Genomic DNA, 20,167 nt, shown 5'->3' on the forward strand with positions numbered 1-20,167 from the left:
TACTTACATTTTATGTTTTGCTAATCAAGAAAATGCAATTTAATTTAAGAATTTTTAAGATATTTGCACTGAAAAACGAGACAAAAATACCAAGACAGAAAGAAAGTCATTTTTATGCAGTGAATCAGTGTTTCCCACAGGATTTTGAGGAGACTGTGGTGGTGATGACGTCACCCGCTTATTAGCATATATGTGACATCATCATGATGTGTTTGAGTTTGATCTAGTGTTGGCACCTGAAATATGTTTCACTTCTACTCTTTGATCTGTATCTGTATTTGATTTGTATTATATATTAAATTATATTTTAAAGCATATTAAGCTGTTTTAAATGGTGAAATAAAAATGTAAATGGGAATCATGAAAATTCTATTTGTGGGGGCCAGTGTTGATTCTGTGGTGGGCCACCACAAATAAATCAATGTATGGGAAACACTGAGTGAATTGTTTGTTGTATTGGCAAAATAATATATTTTACCAGATTTTTTTTAATTTGCTTTCATGTGTCAGTTAAAGATGTCAATATAGTTTTTGGTGTGAACATTGGTTTCAAAAGAAATGGTATGATCCACACAGATATGTGAGCACTGTCAGTCTGTGTTTAGCTGTTAGACAACATTTTTCTTTTGTTTCATTTGAGAGGTCAGATGTTAGTTGTTGTGTACTACAGGTTTAGTGTTTTCTCTAACGTTGGGCTTCATACTAACATATATACTACAGCTATTTACTCACTACAACAGCAACAGAAGTGAGCATTAAAGAGCATTGTGTTGGGTTCATGTGGTTTGGACAGGTGGTCAGACTCAGTTCTGTGATACGTTTCCCTTTCTCTGTAGTTTTAGTGATTAATGAGTAGTTCACACAAACCTACTCCGAACCTTCCAGCACGTGTTGGTAAGGAAGCCCTTCAATAAATCAAAAATCTGCCACAGGCTCCTTCATTCTCTGCCAGGAAATGTTGGCCGAATGGTTATGCCATCTGGAGGTTCTGGTTAGTTCACTTGGCTGACCTTTGACCCTTTGAGTTGTGTGAGAAATAAATGTTTAGCCAACAGGCATTTATAGAGGAAACAGTAGGACACACATTAACATTACCTGAAGTCATTTGTGTCTTACTGTGACTCGCAATTATTACAGTAAGATGTGAAATGAATTTGTAATCCAAGACTTTATTCTGACTCGAGGGTGATAAGAGTGTTGTGAAATGTTTGCTACATTTCTGTGTTTAAAAGTTGTGAGCCAGTTTAATGCCTTCCAGAAAATGTTCTTTAAATATATACAAATACAATATATCAAATGAAAAAAAAACTCTCTGATGACATTTTTTTTTTCTCTTTTATCTCTTTCTTCAAAAATACCAAATATAGAGCAAAAAGCTGAAATAATTGCATCTTTGTAAAGACTTTTGTTAGAGATCAGATTCAGAGCAATGATCAAAACATACACAGAGTTTTTACTGTTTTTAGATCAGTGGATGCTTTATTGTTATATAAGTTGGGTAAGAGCGCCACCTAGTGGATAATAGCGGAAATATGGGTTGCCGTAAACAGTGCCGGGTTAAGCCTTTGTGAGGCCCTGGGCTAACGCTGGTTTGAGCCCCCCACCCCCACCCCCAATATACACTGAAAAAAATAAAGGCTGGATTTACTAAGTGCCCCAATGCGAAAATTTTTTTAGTAAAACTTACTAAAAAAAGGGGATGCAAAAACAATGCATTGTCTATATGTTTTAGTAAATCCAGTGTTTTTTACAGCGTATGTGCAACATTAAATGGCTAAAATTATTTAAATAAATTAAACAATATTATCAAATAATTTTACAATCAGAAATAGCCCAGAAAATAACATTTATTTAATAAAACTTACAACAAAAAGTGCTTCTTTCTGCTCTTCTTTAAAGAGAATTCTTCAATTAAATCATTAAAATCAAGTTGACGCAAAAGTTGGCTGAAATTATTTAAATAAATTAAACAATATTATCAAGTAATAATTTTACAATAAGAAACAGCCCAGAAAATAAAATTTATTAAATGCAACTCACAACTAAAAGTGCTTCTGTCTGTTCTTCTTTAAATATAATTCCTCAATTAAATTATTAAAATCAAGTTGACACAAAAGTAGGCTGAAATTATTTAAATAAATTAAACAATATTATCAAATAATAATTTTACAATCAGAAACAGCCCAGAAAATAACATTTATTAAATGCAACTCACAACTAAAAGTGCTTCTGTCTGTTCTTCTTTAAATATAATTCCTCATTTAAATTATTAAAATCAAGTTGACGCAAAAGTAGTAGAGCCCAGAATTCTCAGCCCGAGTCCGAACTTTTTAATTCTCCCCATTAGGAATCTGTTTCCGCAGATATAGTTACTGCATCGCGTATGTTTGTGAGTAGAAGTCTGTGCTGTCTGCTGTGAGGTTTTTATGAGAGCAGCACAAACTTTTTAATAGTCTATTTAATATTTAAAACTTGAATTTGAAATAAAACTTACTGCGGAGAAGTAAATGAGATCTCTATCGTCTCTCTTGCGACGTGACGCGACAATTATTTATTATTTCAAATCCGTTTACAAGATAAATATATATACATTGTGTTGTTAAACTGATGAAATTATCTTGCTATATACGCTACATTTATTATGAGAAGCCTTTTCTTTTTACTGTTACACTGTAGACAGTAATATATGTATATTATATAAAACTCTATGGTCGTGAAAGCACATTATCCATTATCTGTTGGTTCATGTTGGTCTAGTTTAATTCAGGGTAATCCTTTAATAAAATGTATAATGTTATAAAATATTTTATTTTTTGTAATATTCACAGCACACATTCTCTCGGATCGTTTTAAAACATTTTAAATCATTCTGCAAAATTCCGCATAGATTTTGCAAAAGAAATCCGCAGAAATAGCAAAAAATAACTGCTTACACAGCTTGTACAGCTGTACTCTTGCAGCAATTAAAGCAGTTCAGTTTTGTTTTAAATTGTAAAATAGTTATATTTCTTTTTTATTTACATTTTAGAGCAGTTTTTGTTTGTTAAAGTTTTTATGATAACCAGTGGTTAGCGGCCGACAGCAAGTTGACGACATGTATGATGAATTGAGCCTCTCAAATCAACACTTGCCTATAATAACAACTATTTAAATAAATATTTTCAGCATATCACAATGTTAGTTTAAACGTTTATTATCAACACACACTATTTTTAAAAAGCGAAGGCAGGTTGCTCTGCTGCTCGCAGCTGCAACGGGTGCAGAAATAAAAAAATAAAAAGGGCTATACAAAACGAAACGAAATAAACATGAAACAGAATAAACATGTTGCCTTATCTTACAACTTCGCTTTTGCATATACATTTTTTTAATGTAAGGACTTACCACAGAAGATGGCTATTCATGCATCCATCCAACAGTTAAACTAAAGTCGATCCATACACAAACAAGAAATAAAGACACAGCCTTCTTACACGAAATTAATACAGGGAGAAGTCTTTAATAGATTATGTCTTGGATGCTGTCTGCATAGATTATGTACAGTATCCAAGGTTTTAATCTAGTACTCCATTTATAATTTTTCCTGGTGGGCTGAAGGTCCCAGAGAGACCGCGGCCTTGTACAAGAGTGGAAATGATCGATGTTATTTGTCGGCTCTTAAAGGACAAAATATCCCATAAGCTATTACGTAGCTATTATACAATTTTTTTCAGAACATTCTTCCGACCCGTTGGGGGCCTCTGCTCTAGGTAGCACTTACGCATAATTACGTCAATCAAAATGTTTTTAAAAACTCAAAATAAAATTTTCTCGGAGGCCCCCTAGTGTTCGGGGCCCTGGGCTGCAGCCCATGTTGCCCATTAGGATAACGCGGCCTTGGCCGTAAAAACTGGTCATTGGCAGGAAAGCGTTTTCTCTTAATTGATGAGATAACTCGTCAGTGGCGGGGAAAGAGTTAAAAAGCTTCAGTCTAGAATTGTAGTGTTAACTCTATAGCTTTAGCTTTTGTATAATGTTTGTAACCAAACCATTTATGAGCCCAATTTACTTCCATGGGATTCTTTTTTTCTTACTATGGAAGTTTATGGGGCTCATGATTAGTTTGGTTACAAACATTATAAAAAAATATCTTCCTTTGTGTTCATCAGAAAAATAAATGTTTATAGTTTTGTAACAAGATGAGAGTGAGTAAATGATGACAGAATTTTCATTTTTGTGGTGAACTTTCCTTTTAATGGATGTACGAATCATCTGAAACGTTCATCAGACTTTCAGTTTCCAATCACTGCTCGAGGGCTGACAGAAAAAAATGTCTCGTTCTTGTAAAGCAAGTATTTTATGACTTTAAAGACCTACAGTACACATGTGTGTATGCAGAGCACAACACAGACACCTGTTTTTGTCACGGACGTGCAAGAATACAACAAACCCAGTGTAAATATAGTACAATACAGGGCTACAATGCATTTTCATAAAACACAATATGAGTAACAATGGAATAAACCTTGCCAAGGTTTGCATAGGCTTCGTCTCCTTTTTGTCCATATAATCTCAAGGTATGTTTATAGATACATTTTAAATAGCTTAAATTAAAAAATATTTCCAGGCGAGATTCCAAAGTGCTAAAAATAATTCATGTTAAACATGAGTTATATCTTCTCAGATTAAGTCCAATGATGTGTTCACCTGCCAACAAATGCACGTCAAGTTAAAATGCGGACATTTTTTCTAAACAAAGCCATATGTATGTTGATTTTTGGCTCAGATGACTTTTCCACCGATATTTCATTCTGGTAAAACAAGAAATTTATGAATGAGTAACCGCAATCAAGAAGACCACATGTTTGTGTAGACTTTGTGTTATATTTGAGATGTAAATGTAACTGACATGAAGTTTTTGAGATGGGATTTTCAGCGGGGAATCATGGATTGGTTGTAAATTGTAGGGCTGTCGGCAGCTCATGGACACTTTACACAGAGACCGTGTTTGATTTGCTATCTCTGACATCTTGATAGTCTGATCTATGATCTGCACTTATACAAACACTAGCATCTCTCTCACCCAAGTCTCACATTTAGATGGAGAGATGAGGGCATGAAGGAACAGATCAGATCTCATGAATGTGTCTCCTCTCTAAATACAGTGTAAATTTATTGCTGTCCCTGCCGGTGTCTGCACCATTATTGTTAATGTTAGGGGCTGGACTTTCTGTTGATCTAGACTAGATAGACTAGGGGCTCTATCTTGCACCCAGCGCAATTGACTTTGTCAGTGACGCATGTATCATTTGTATTTTGCACCGGCGCACAGCGGGTTTTTCCCTCCACAGACGCACGTCGGCAAATTAGGGAATGAACTTGCGCTCCCTGGGCGGTTCAGCACAAAAAAGAAGGCGTGTTCCGGCGCAAACCATCCCTGATGCTATTTTGCAGTTTCAAAAAACAATTGCGCCACTGACCAGAAAAAAAAGTTTAAAGTCAGTGGCGCGTTGCGCATTGTTCCTTAAGCTATTTTAAGGGCGCATATGCGTGACCATAATGTATAGCGTGCACAATGCGCGCACACTTTGCTTATCTAATCTACACAGATGCAACAGTTATTTTTGCAAATCATAAATTGTTACACTTAAAAATATTAATACACGAGATAAGGGGAATCATAGTGGTGAGCATTGTGGTGATAGTTTTTATTTATTGTGTGGCTGCGTTAAAAAATTATCATGCAAATAACGATTCAAATATTTTCATAAGTTTTTTGTGTTGCTGTATTATGTTTATTTTATGTAAATAATAATTAAAATGTTTTCATAAGAAACCTTAATGTATATGAACTTGATTTGTAAGAGTACTTTGGGGTTGGACCTTGCTTGCGTTTCTTGGGTCCGATTTCAAAGCCCCCAAACCCTTTCAGCGGTGAGGGTGGACGCAGCGATGTCCTCTGCTGGCGTCAGGTCATGTGTAGGCAGATCCAACTCCCGTTAGACGGCGTGCCCGATTTATGCTGGCAAGCTTGGGATTCCCCCGTCTCCTGACATCATTGTAGCGCTTGGCGCAACGATGGGGATGCCAGCTGATGAGACTGTGGCTATTTCCTCTCACGCCTGTTTAACCGACGCTGATTTGGGCGGGTTTCTCCTATCCCCATACAAAACAACTTCTCTGTCTTTGACTGCTCTTACAAGAACGTCGGTCTCCTCGGCTGTGAACCGCTCCTGGCGTGCGCCTGGTAAATCGGAACTTGCGCCCTTGCGTTTAAAGGGAATGTTGGATAGCATTCTGATTTGACGTTACGCCCAAACCACACCTATGAATAATGAACCTACTTCAGACCAACCCCTTATTGATTTGTGCCCGGCGCAAGAGTTATTTCTCACGCCGGGAAAATAGCAACAGCGCCCAAGATCCGCCCACAAACTCACTTGCGCGTTGCGCTTCGCACTTGCGTTTCAGATCGTTAAAATAGGGCCCTTTTTTATAGATCATTTATTATAGTATGTCCAAAATGAGCTGTAACTACTATAATGAACTTTTGGGCAAAGTTAACCATTCAGTCGGTGGCCGTGGGCGGGGCTTTATCATTGTGACATCACATTAACAAGAGAATAGGGGTGTAACGATTCATTCGTTTTCTCGATGCATCGATTACAAATCCTGCCGATGCATATGCATCGATCTTGAAACCTGGATTTTTGAATCGTGAATCGTTTGTTTCGATTTTATATTTAACAATCGAATGAATCGTGATTATATAACGAATATGATGGATAATAAAAAATATATAAATAAATTTTAAATTAGTTACATCTGCGACGTAAAATGAGCAGTGGATTACGTCACTACTCTTCAATTTGCGGCGCGCCTGTTTGCTGTCATTTGAATAAACACAGCAGACAGTGCACAAATGGAGGGACACGAAGGAGAACAACGCACCAGCCAACATGAGATCAAAGGTTTGGGATTACTTCAGTTTTCACGAAGTAAATTGAAAGACTGTCCGAAGTCCGTTGCAGTTTGCAGACATTGTAAATCTGAGTTAAAATACATTGGAAATACAACGAACCTTATTAGCAACCATCTCCGCAGATGCCATGCCATTAAGATAGACATACCTGCACTTAAAGCAGCTAGTATTTTAGGGTCAGACGTGAGAAGTGCTACTCCTTTACACACTTTGCTGTATTTACACACTTTGCTGTATTTCCTAAATGTTCAGGAAATGTATGCAATGTTTACAATAAACGTTTATGGTGCATTGAATATGTAGAAGTAGTATTATTTTTCTGGGTTTACTTGCTTTAATGTATTTTGAGTCCTAAGAAGTTAAGCTATTAAACTAAAGTCCTGAATCTAGTTAATGAAAATCTATTAAATGGTCATGAATTTCCCAAATATTTCTTTTATTTGCTCAGATGCAGATGTATACTAATTTATAGGACAGAATCGTTAATATTCGAATCAAATCAAATTTTATTGCTAATCGAATCGAATTGAATCGTTCTGGTTAGCAAAAATCGTTTTTGAATCGAATCGGAAACCTTTGAATCGTGAATCGAATCGATTCGCAGTCTACCCAAAGATTCACAGCCCTACAAGAGAATCAAAACAGCATGTCTTATGAGACTGCTCTGGTTTAATGAGGATTTAAAAAATGTTTCATTGTATGGTTGTTGTGTTCACACACTGCCAACATACATTTTTGTCCAAACACCTTGTAAAAGTTGATTTTGCATAATATGTCCCCATTCAGAAAGGAAATGTGGTAATTTAATTTCTAAAGAATGAATGGGGGTTGTAAGTGAAGTAGATTTACATTGATTTACAGGAATCTGTATCTGCAGATGAACAGATGTATGTTCATTTGGACAAATGGTAGTCTGAACACAGTCTGTCCTCTCCACCATCTGATGTCCATCCTCTGGGCGTTTTTCCCTCTGTGCGATCACATGCTTAAAGAACTGGAACCAGATCCTGTATGGTCCTGTCTGACTCGACCTGATAGCTTCGAAATGTTTCTGCAGGAGAGTGATTATGAAATTGTTCTGTAATCGGCACACGACTGCCAAGTACTTTCACATTTATCTTGGATTCTGAAGTTGTCCTTATGTCTTAGTTTATAACTTAATTTTCTACTCGAGTGTGATTTCCCAGGAGATTTTTTTATTTTGCTTTTAAAGCAGATGGTTTTTTACTTTGCTTGCATACTAGTGAATTGTCTAGAAAGCATGGTAAGGCATTGTAGGCGTGGTTCAGTGTGCATGCAGCATCACGTAGGCAGTGTCTAAAATACCTTTCTTGGTGAAATTCCAAGGATGCATCGCATGTGTCCCACACATGATCAAAATGTATTTTGTAGAGGTTTTGAAACAGAGCTCAGGTTTCTGAGTTCACGTTGAGTTCCTCTTTAACCCCTGACTCTCTTTTGTTTTTTCTTTAGGCTCATATATGATGGTAGACACCTCTCAACATGATTATGGAGAAAAGTCTCGCCTACAGCTACCCGTGATGAAAGAAAACGACACCCACTGTATTGATTTTAACTATCTTCTGTATTGCCCGGACGGCTCCAGCCCGGGAACCCTTAATGTCCTGGTGAAGGTCAATAAAGGCCCGCTGGCCAATCCCATCTGGAATGTCACTTCCTGCACAGGCAAAGGTTGGATGAAGGCGGAGTTTGCCGTTAGCACCTTTTGGCCCAATGAATATCAGGTACGCAAACTGTCTACCCAATCAAATGCCGCTGTGTGTTTTTGTGCCATGTACTCCACGTTATTTGAGAGAGAAATGACTTTTCCAATGCTTCTTTTCCATGTGAGCCAGAGCTATCAACTCTATAAACAGATCCTTCCGATCTCTCTAATGAAACTGCAATTCATCGATTGGCCTCTAGAGGCTGGCTGCAAAAGAGAGTCAATCAATTCCCAAAGAACGTCATGTTAAAATGGCAAATTTTACAGCAGAAAATATGTTTACAGCCTGGTACAAAAAGTTATTTTGGTCTATATTGCTAATTTCCCCTTCATGAAAACTGAAATTTTTTGTAACTCATCCATTTAAATTATATTAACCCTTAAAGTTTAGCATAATTAAGGGTGTGGCCACTTGAGTGATGGGTGAACAGCCACTGCTGTCACTAGAGTCGAGCTAGGCGGGCGTGGTTTCAGCAATCAGCCACCTCAGCTTTACTCACGTCCCGCCTCTTTACCCATTTTTGGTTTTGGTTATGATGCGGTGCTAAGTTGGCGACTGGAGGCTCTGCCAACTATTGGCTTTAAAAAGCTCTTCACAAAGCTATGGGTGACGTCCACCCTACACTTAGCATGCCCTCATTTTGCCAAATGATGGAAAAACAATTTCACAAGACTAGTTTATCTTACAGTGTTGTGTAGGCAAAATGGTTGAATAGTTTTCATGATGCCAATGAATCAAAGGAGCTCAGATGCAAAATCCTCTAAACTCTACATCTATCAAACATGCGATGATGATATTAACCGAATGCTCAAAGAACATATTATACATTTATCAAATACTTTCGCTTCAAATTCGCTTAATCCCATTCCCAGCCTCAGTTGGCAAAATCCAATAAAAGTATGATAAAAATGCTCATTTACAAGAAAACATGTCAGGCTCACTTAGAGGGTTTTTGCATTTGAGCTCTTTCTTTATAGACAGTTTCATAGGACGCACGTGATCCGAACCTTACTTCTGGTTTCGTTTTTTTAATGGTCTGACTAGTTGCTATACTGATCTCTTGAACAAATGCCTCGTCGAAAATAACACATGTTTTGGTTTCCTAGGTAATCTATGTGTTGTTTTGTTTGCTTGTTATATAAATAAATTACGTTTAAAGAACTTTGTTGTTATTTATTCTTAGCGGAGTTTACCGGAAGTTACGTGCAGACCGCGACAGCTGCTTGTTTATGTTGTTACTGCTGAAACCGTCTATATACAAATGCTGTATTAAAGTTTCTATAGACGGATTCAGCAGTAACAACATAAACAAACGGCTTTCGTGGAACACACCTAACTTCCGGTAAGAGTAGAGTCATTTAAGTTTATTTTTGATAAAAAGTAAAATAAACAACAAGTAGATTACCATAGTTCATATTTCATAGCTGAGCGTTTAAAAACAACACTAATGTTGCTGTGTAAAATGTGTACTATAATGATACAATGTTAACTACAAACCGGCTGCCAAACCTCCCTTTACACAGCGCTGATCCATGATCACCCCTTTCCCTCGTCTTTAGGAAACCAAAACATTTGTTATTTTCGACAAGGTATTTGTTGTAGAGTTCATTTTAACCAATAGTCAGACCATTAAACGAACAGAAAATGAAAGTAAAGTTCTGACTAGACGTGTAACCACGACAACGCACGTGCGTCCAATGAAACCTATTAAAGTCTATTAGTAACTCTTGCTTTTAATGGAAATTCACCGCTTTCGACTAGCAAAGTCGGAGCAATGCGAATTTCAATGGAAGCTCGGCGACTTCATGCAACCAGTGATAGTGAGAGTTGGTGACAGGAAGTGGGCGTGTCCAGTTACGTAACCAAGTTAAGAACAGTTAAAGGGGCCACGTCACAAGACTTTTTTAAGATGTAAAATAAATCTTTGTTGTCCCCAGAGCACATATGTGAAGTTTTAGCTAAAAAAAAACATATAAATAATTTATTATAGCATGCAAAAATGTGCCATTTTGGGTGTGTCCTTTAATGAGCGGATGAAGTGCAAACACTGATCACAATGATGATGGTTTGTTGAAAGTGAAACTCAATTGTGCTTTGAATTATTTTCTCTCTCTCTCTTTTACTCTGCACTAAGTGGCAGTGCTGTGGTTGGATAGTGCAGATTAAGGGGTGGTATTATTATAATAAGAGCTCCTTATGACATCATAAAGAGAGACATATTTTAACTAACTATTTTTTCATGTGCTTGTAGAGAATGGTTTACAAGTTAATTGCTTGATCTTTTTCACATTTTCTAGGTTAAAGAAGCACTGGGGACCCAATCATAGATCATGAAAAAAGTCAGATTTGGCCCCTTTAAACTTTATGCAAATTACTTTCGGGAGCGACTACCAATGCAAGTGAAGCAGTGGAGTTTACGCCATGCATCTCTTGTCATTTACTTGAGAGGATGGTTACTCATTGAAAGAGACAGGTGGCACATAATCGCTGGCGCTGTGCACGCAACATTAATAGGCTTAGAGTTTTTTATTATTATTATCGAACTCCACGTGCTGACACATTCCTGGCATTTAGCAAACTAAAGAGAAATATGAGAAATAAAAATCCGAATGGGTCTCCGTGTTCTGGTAACAGGTGGTGTTAGTTTAAAGTACATAGTCGACAGAGCACTGATCTTAAGAGAAATGTGCACTACCTGTGCCAGCTGATTTATGGATCTGTTGAGGTTTTGCTTTTCACACTTGTGCTGTGATTACTCACTGTAAGAATATTTGACTTTTAACTAATGAAAACATTAACGGTAATGTGAAAATAAGCCTGTGAGAATGCTTAGAAGACTTCATTACATCTGAAATGTCACATTGATTGTTTGAATTGTCTGAGGCTGAACTCAGAACAGCTCTGAAAATGTCGCTTTCACAAGACACCTATTGTTTTCCAATACAATAGATTTTCATTTCCCCCCCAGATTTTTTATGAAACGTGTTATCTACTATATATGACTGAAATGATTAACCCCAATTAATTCCAGCAAACTCAATTAAGCAATAATTTTTCTATCTACTCCATCCTTCTCTCATCCACCTCATCTCTCAGTCCTCCCCAGTTCTCCATCCTTTATCGTGTGTGTGTTTGTGTGCGCATGTGTGTGTGTGAATACTGAAAGCCCCCGTCTGTGTTCAGACTAATTGGAAGTCCTGACTGATCTTCTCTCTCTCTCTCTCTCTGCTGTGTGTGTGAATATTAAACGGCTGATATAGTTTTTCATCCAGGCTATTCATATCGTCCTGCCCACAAAGAAATGTTTGTATTCCAGTATTTTCGTGTTCAGAATGCAATCGCTCATTTTAACGCTCTTTATAGTAGACGATTAAAGTCTTACAGTTTGCTTTGAGCTCTGTGTTTTATCAGTTCTGCATGTAGATGTTTGTTTCTGCTGCCTCTGCTGGCTGTCTACAGTCATTACACACTTCATTATACATAGACCTAAAGTTAGTTATACTTTCATTCCAATTACTTTTTAGTAAGAGAAGTTTAGTTCATGGTGAATAAATGGTTTATTTGTTTTTTTTATATTTTTCATTTTAGTCCCAATTTCTTTTGTTCTTTCTTATACACCTGTTTTATAATTTGGTAAATAAAAGTCTGCTTTCATATTAGGTTTTCTTACTAATAGCTTTGTTTTTTCACGTGGTCGTGATCTATGTTCCCGGTCTCGCACACTAAAGCAGTGGTTTTGTAACTTTTTCGGTGTTTGGCCCCTCTTGTGTACGGTGCATCCCTTTACGCTACCCCCAAGGAAAATTTAAACTTAAAAATTGAATTAAACAAAACATATTATAATGTAGTGCTGCTCTTCATTAGTAGCTTTATTTTTCTGAGGTTCAATTACACAGAATTTATAAATAAATGTATTTTATCTAATGTATTAAATGTATCTAATGTCATTAAACTGGGGCCCCTCTGGCACCATTTAGGGGGCCACGGCCCCAAGTTTGAGATTCACTGCTTTAGAGTTGTGCTCCTGTGAACCCTGTGAGGTGTATGATGAGATCTGATACGTCTAATGAGTCCAGACATCTCTGTATTACACACTTTCTTTCTTCTGCGGTCCATCTGTAAGCCTGCATGTTATTTCTTGTCCTCTTTAATTAGTCGCTGATGACTCAAATCACTTTCCTTCTGTTGGCCGTGTGAGTGTGAGACCAGAATCACATTGAGTTTTATTCACTGATAACTCCTGAGGGAATCTTCTTCACCCCCGCCCGGGCCACACGCTTCTAAGCTTAGATAGTTAGTCACCGCGTCAAACAGACTCTTTTAATGAGCTGGACACCTGCCCGCAGTTACCTTCAATTATTTAAAGTCACGTCTTCAGAAATCGCGCCAGCCCGGCGAGCGAACTGTTTGAGGAAGTGTCGCAGGACTCATCAGCCCGCGCCGTCATTAATTTTGTCAAAAGGAATGCGTTAATGCGTTGGATGTGTTTCTGTGGTCGCCTTTCAGTTCTCTTGAATAACCCAACATCCGGCCAAAGTCTTTATACTTGAAAAGATTTCATGAAAGTTGTTTTCATTTCTCTTGAGCCAAATATAGTCCGTGTTCCTTCGTGGTTTCTCTGGCTCGTGATTTGTTCTTTATGAGTGTTATAGAGAATGCAAACATGTGTCATCAGGCAAAGACCGGCTCACACCTTTCCCACAGGGAAGATGAGGGGGTGGGAAAAGTCCTTTCCGGGTTCAACAGTAGGTGGACAGCAGGTGTTTTCTGTGTGAATGTTTGATTTAGATAAAGTCTGGGGAAGTTTCCAAGCAGGATTGTTCGGATTGTATGATCAGTCAAGGTCACCACATGTTTAACTCTTTACATGGGCACCTATCTTAATATTTGTGCTTTCAGAAACTTGTAGGAAAGAGGAGATGTGAGTTTTTTTAGTCCTCAAATTCAAGGACTAAATGTGGGGACACATTTCAAGTGAAAGTAACATTGTGTTACCTTTTAAGATACATTGTTACAGTTCCCTTTCGAGGGAACTCGTGCTGCGTCACTGCGGTGACACTTTGGGGACGCCTCCAGGGGTAAGTGCGTCTGAATGTGTATATCAAATTCAGCCAATGGTGAGGCTTAACAACAAAGACAGGGTGACGCCGGAGCCAGGAAGTATATAGCTAACTGAAATATTGCCAAAGACGGCATTACAGGGACTCAAGAAATATGGCGAGGGAGACGCAACGTCTTGTTCCCTTCTCAGGGAACAACCGTTACATACGCAACCCGAGACATTTTCGTGTGTCAAACACAACTATGCAAATAAGCATTTTGGTATAAATCAACATTCGCATACATTTAAAACTAACAGTTTAGCACGTGTGCTTAAAAAGTCTAGAATTTTTATGATATTATTCTACACTACACAGGGAATAATATGGATTTTTTTCCAGGAAACTTCTTGTATAAAATAGATTCAAGCACTTTCAATGACCTGTATCTATGTATGTATATTTTCCAAAACTTCCCAGGGCCTTAAATTTTTCTTCTCGGATTCACAAACTTTCAAGGACCTGTTGGAACCCTGTTCTAAATGTTTCTTGAAGATGCTGTGATGTTTGGATGGGGTTGTGGGGAACAGTGAGACTGTAATGGTTGACCGCAGGTGTGTCTGGTGGAGATGTAGATGTGTTAGAGACAGTGTAGTTGAGATGCTTTTATGCCGGTGGACCCATCCGTAAAGTCAGATGAAGAGAGATGTAATGTGTATTCTTGAGCTCGAATGAAAACAAATCACACTGCTGTGTTCTGGATCATCTGCAGGGTTTTGTGTATGCTGGACGTTCTGGGAGAATAACCTAGGGTTGTTTTGTTATTTATTTTCACCAAAAAGATCTTTTGAAAATGAATTGATTTTATTCACATAGGTACACATGTGCAGTTGTAGCCCATAAGTCAACCATTGTAAACTAAGCTGAGAATTCACTACCCTACATTTTTTTACCCTGTGTTGAAAGATAACTCTGTCAGAATGTTTCAGGAAATATTTCTATAAAAGACAAAGTGATGTTGGTTTTCATTGCCTTAAACTTTAAAGCGATAGTTCACCCAAAAATGAAAATAATATCATTAATAACTCACTCTCATGTCATTCCAAACTCATAAGACCTCCATTCATCTTCAAAAATACATTTGGGTCGGTCCAAAAATAAAAAAAATTACGACTTTATTCATCATTGTCTTCTCTTCCGCGTCTGTTGTGAAGGGCATGCACGAGACTAAAGTCACGTGACTGCAGTGACACGGCTGACGTGTTATCTGGTGCGCCCCAGCTGTTTTTTGTTTTTTTTTGTTTTTTTTTGTGTGTGCCCGGGCTTTGTTTACAGTCTGAGGGAGACGCACATTGTAAGTTTGAAAAAAAAACTTTGCAAACATGTCTGAAGATAACACGTCATCTGCATCACAGCAGTCACGTGACTGTATTCTCACGCATGCACTTCAGAACAGATTTTTTTTTTTGGACCAAAATGTATTTTCAATGCCTTAACAAATTCTAATTGACCACATGGACTACTTTGATGATGTTTTTATTACCTTTCTGGACATGGACAGTCACAGTATACGTAGATTTTTAATGAAGGGTCAACAAGCTCTCGGACTAAATCTAAAACATCTTAAACTGTGTTCTGAAGATGAATGGAGGTCTTACGAGTCATTAATGACATTATTTTCATTTTTTTGGTGAACTTTTCCTTTAAAAAAACCAAGAAGGACTCAATCTGTTTTTTATTTAGTTAAGGTTCACGTGAATGTTAAGAAAAAACTAAATTTCTCTGACCCTAGATTCATATTAGACCATCAAAATTATCTTTATGGTATTTTGAGCTAGAACTTCACATATGTACTCTAGGGACACAAAAGATTTATTTTACATGTAAAAAAGTATTGAAGGATGTTAATAACATTAAAATTGCCACGTTGTAGGAGTGAGCAAAATAAATACATATAAAAAGAATGAATGAAATGATTACAAAGTGAAGAAAATAAATACAGTAAATAAACACCTATTGCTAGCACCTCATTTTCGAATAATTTAATGGACCGTCATCAATCACTACATGATTTACATTTTTTTAAGGGGACTACAATTTTTTCATTTTATGTCAAAAAAGTGCAATTACATTTTGTACGTCACCCTTTTACAATTTGAAGCATGCCAAGAAATATCTTTTGAAAGCATTATGACATCCTTTAAAATGCACTACAGTGACATTACCATCGTGAGATCGGACCGTATTTGATCTGATGTGTTTCTAGAAGTCATCCGTTTTCAGACTGATCTCTATCATTCACTCCAGAGAGATCCATTATGAACTGGATCTGCAGCCACTGCAGTGCTGCTGTGAAAGCGCAATAAACATTTCAACTCGAGAAGCTGATCTCCATAAACTCATAGAGGAAAGATGTGACGGATTACTATCAAAGCAGAGACATTACTCTGAGAGGGAGAGATGGACTATCCAGTAGACTTGGGCTTGATGGATCTGGTGCTTGAGAAGCAGGAATATATTGGCCATAATAGGCCGTCGTTACGCTGGAGTCTTGGCACGCGGAGGGGCTGAAATGGGGGGCCGTCTGTTCTGGAGGAAAAACATTTTGGCACACGTCTCTCCAAATGATGAAGGACGTCTAGCTCGGTGCTCGCTGACAGACCCCCTCACCAGCTCCAGAATAAAACAAAGAGCATCACATTTGTATCGGCAGTGGGTTTTTTCATTGCTATCTCGTTGTTTACTCCGAGAGCTGTGGTAATGATCACCACGCTGAATGCAAATGTGCTGGCGTGTGAATGCGCTCTCGTGACAGGTGAAGACAGAGCTGAGGATCTGCTGGTATCATACTGACAGGAAGAGGAAACTAGGTGGATGTGTTTCTGAATCTGTGCTGTTCATTAGCAGTTTCTTGTAATTAGTGGTATTTGCAAAATCAAGCCTAACTATCACTGTTGCTTTGTGAACTTCGGTTCAGTATTAACCATTCATTAACAAGCACTGTGCTAAAACACCTCAGCAACGCCGTGATCACCTCACAGTGATGTTCAGCATACACTCATAAGACAGCTGCATGACTACAACCCACAATAGTTAAGCTTTACACAAGTTAGTTTAGCGTGGGTTAGTAGTACATTTTTTTCAGAAAAGTCAAAACTATGTTCACCAGAAATGAAAACTGGGCTGTTTTTGCTTTTCAGTGCTATTTCTTCATATAAGTGCCAGACTAAATATGTCGACTGTCAACATGGATGCACATACAGTACAAACACACGTGCATATTATCAAACATGCACATGCTCATCTATCATGTACATGAACTGATGCTCTCATGAGAGATGTGGATTGTTTTTTATAATGACCGTCTGCCTGTCAACTGATGTTGTCTCTCTCTCTCTCTTTCTCTCTTTCTCTCTCTCCCCATCCGAGTATGAATATCTGTGTGTTAGGAGTGTAGAGCTGTAACTAATATTGATTGTGGTACATGCAGGGCTTCAGATGTGATCAATGTTTTATAATTTAATGCTCTGAAGAGTCATTTATGTGTTCAATAGAGTCATGATTGATGATTGTGTGTGGAATGGATGTTTTGATGTGATTCCGCTGAGACACAAATACATGAACCTTGTGCTCATTAAAATTATCATTTTATTGAAATATAAAAATATAAGATTTGTGAAGTAAGTGAGAGAGAGAGAGAGAGAGAGAAAGTGTTTTAAAGGTGGGAGATGGTGTCAGATGATGTGTGTGTGATTGTGTTTTCTTTCGATGAGGTTCTGATTGACAGCAAAGCTACAGGCTTCCTCCTGCAGACCGATCTGCTGTCAACACCACGACAGCACAAACGCACACACTCACAAACGCACAGAATTCAGAATAGGTCTCAGTCTTGATTATATGGCAGAAATATTTCCGGTTTTGAATGATATGTTGTTTTCTGTGGAGAATGGAGTATGAGCAAGTGATTTTAATCTCTTGAGTTTGTTTTTTATAGTTTCTATTTCAAAGTTAAATGCGTTAAGTGTTAGGATTATACCAAAAAGAAGAATGTGGCAAAATAAAATCTCATCATTAAAATACTTAAATGGAAACTTGTTACGTTTCAAAAATCAATGTAAATGAAACTTTTAAATTAAAGTTTATTTTTTGTTATTTAATACAGTATGTCATTAGAAATCCCATTAGAATGATGCATCAATATCTGCAACAGAATAACACTACAGTTCATTGTAGAAACATGTTTGTTAGTTTCTGTTGTTCATAATAACATTATTGACTTTTCTTTAGTCAGTGTATTCTATCATAATTATTATTGCAGTGAGGTTATGTGAATCATAGGTTTTTGGCAGTATTAGTGCGTCACATTTAAAATGTCAGACATTTCACAGATTCTTGTTTCAAACAAATTGACAAAAAAGCAAGAAGAGGAAACAAAGACTCGTGCTTTTTTCCTGTGAAGGTCTGATCTCAATATGTCACAGCTGTGCTTTTTCTACCTGTCATTTATAAAATTACACATGCATTATTATGCATGTGTGGATTATTCTGCATGCATTCATTATTTTGCATGCGTACATTGTTCTGCATGCGTTCATTATTCTGCATGTGTTCATTATTCTGAATGCGTTCACTATTCAGCATGCGTGCATTTTTCTGCTTGTGTGGGTTAATATGCATGCATTCATTATTTTGCATGCGTGCAATATTCTGCACGCGTGCATTATTCTGCATGCGTTCATTATTTTGCATGCGTTCATTATTTTGCATGCTTACATTTTTCTGCATGCGTGCATTATTCTGCATGCGTTCATTATTTTGCATGCGTAAATTTTTCTGCATGCGCACATTTTTCTGCATGCATTTTTAAAACGATAAGAGTTTTGTTCACTTTTGTGTGATTTCTGTGATTAATTTGGCAATTTAAAATACTAATTACTGAAAAACAATTGTTAAAAATATAATTCTATATTGCAATGCAATTCTGTGATGAAACGGCTCAAAAATATTTTAAATAGCTTAAAATATTTAAGTGACTAGAAATTGTATTAGTCTGTTAGGATCCTTGTGTAGGTGTTTTTTTTTAAGTAGAGGTGTTTGTTATTTATATGGCATAGAAATTAGAAAAAATTAAATAAAAAAATTTAATAAATGTAAGTTTTCCTTATTAAAGGCGGGGTGCGCGATCTCTGAAAGCCAATGTTGATATTTTAAAACACCTAAATAAACACGCCCCTACCCCAATAGAATCTGGACCTTCTTTTGATAGACCCGCCCCACACATACGCAACCCAGGCAATGAAGTTGGTTAGTAGACACGGGCCTTACTGCTGATTGGCTACAAGTGTGTTCTGTTACTCGGCCCGAGATTTGTACGGCTTAAAAATACAAATGCATTATTAAGAATATCATTGGTCCAATGAGGCATGTGAACAGTTTCAAAACTCTCACACAAACCCCTGGGTCCTGTAACTGCCTTTCTGTTGAATGATGTGTGATAGTTATTATCAGTATTACTGTAGCTGCTAGACTTTACCAGACTGTATAGAAATGTGCCCCCATCAGCAATATTACTGTACGACACAATTCTGTATTATTTACCAGAGCGAGAGAGAGAGAGAGAGAGAGAAAGTGCGGGCGGGCGTGCGTGCTGGCGTTTTTGATCCAGAGCACTTTTGAAGATTTACATCATAATCGGCTCATAAGCATTACTGGCCAAGTGCGAGCTTGAGATTTGCTTTGGAAATGTCAGAGTCGTTTTAAGAGAGATCATTTTTGATGCTCAGCTAAAAGAAAACTGGCATCAATATTCTCTCACGCGGGCCGCAGATGGCCACGGCTCTAATTGAAATGGCTTCTCCTCCGTCTGAGGGCCGCGGTCCTGCCCCGATAGAGCCGGGTCACGTTCAGATTGCAGGCTTAGCGTTCGGAGGTCTGATCTCTGCCATCTCAACACAGAAGTATGACATTAAAGGCTTATTTAGAAAGTGCCGGTGATACAGATTATTTTTAAGAACACAGCGTCATGCTTCACATAAAAAAAACATGTAAGAATGGCCTGCCAGATATTGAAGTTAGACCTTTTATTCTGTCACAGTCTGAAAGTCGTTCATCTGCATGTGGGTGTTTGCTGTAAAAGCTTTTGCTCTCATAAATGAGCAACTGTTTGTGAGAATCTGTTTTGTCTTTTGGGATTACCAAAATCAGATTTGGTGCTTAGTTGAATATAAACAGAGACTGTAAACCCTGACGGCTCTAATGACTGTAGCTCAGATAAATGGAGACAGAGATTGTTTTGCTGCTAAAAAATAACATCTATCAACATAGGATAAAAACACTTCACCTCTATTACCAGTTTATTATTAGTTGTGTGTATTTTATAGTATTTAATATCTGTACTGTGAAACCTTTGGTTTGGGTTGTTTGTAACATGTTTTGTAATG

At 37.5% G+C, this 20,167-nt stretch overlaps 1 protein-coding gene across 20 annotated transcripts in view; it reads left to right on the forward strand.

The window, feature by feature from the left end:
- Positions 1-20,167, forward strand: part of ptprk (protein tyrosine phosphatase receptor type K) — a 220,138-nt gene that overhangs the window by 76,224 nt on the left and 123,747 nt on the right. For all 20 annotated transcript variants that reach the window (XM_065268926.1, XM_065268930.1, XM_065268928.1 and 17 more), the window contains one exon: positions 8,435-8,706. In XM_065268926.1, the coding sequence (XP_065124998.1) occupies positions 8,435-8,706 (272 nt within the window). The remainder of the gene's footprint in view (positions 1-8,434; positions 8,707-20,167) is intronic.

Source organism: Paramisgurnus dabryanus, chromosome 12 (assembly GCF_030506205.2).
Source record: "Paramisgurnus dabryanus chromosome 12, PD_genome_1.1, whole genome shotgun sequence".
Taxonomy (NCBI): domain Eukaryota; kingdom Metazoa; phylum Chordata; class Actinopteri; order Cypriniformes; family Cobitidae; genus Paramisgurnus; species Paramisgurnus dabryanus.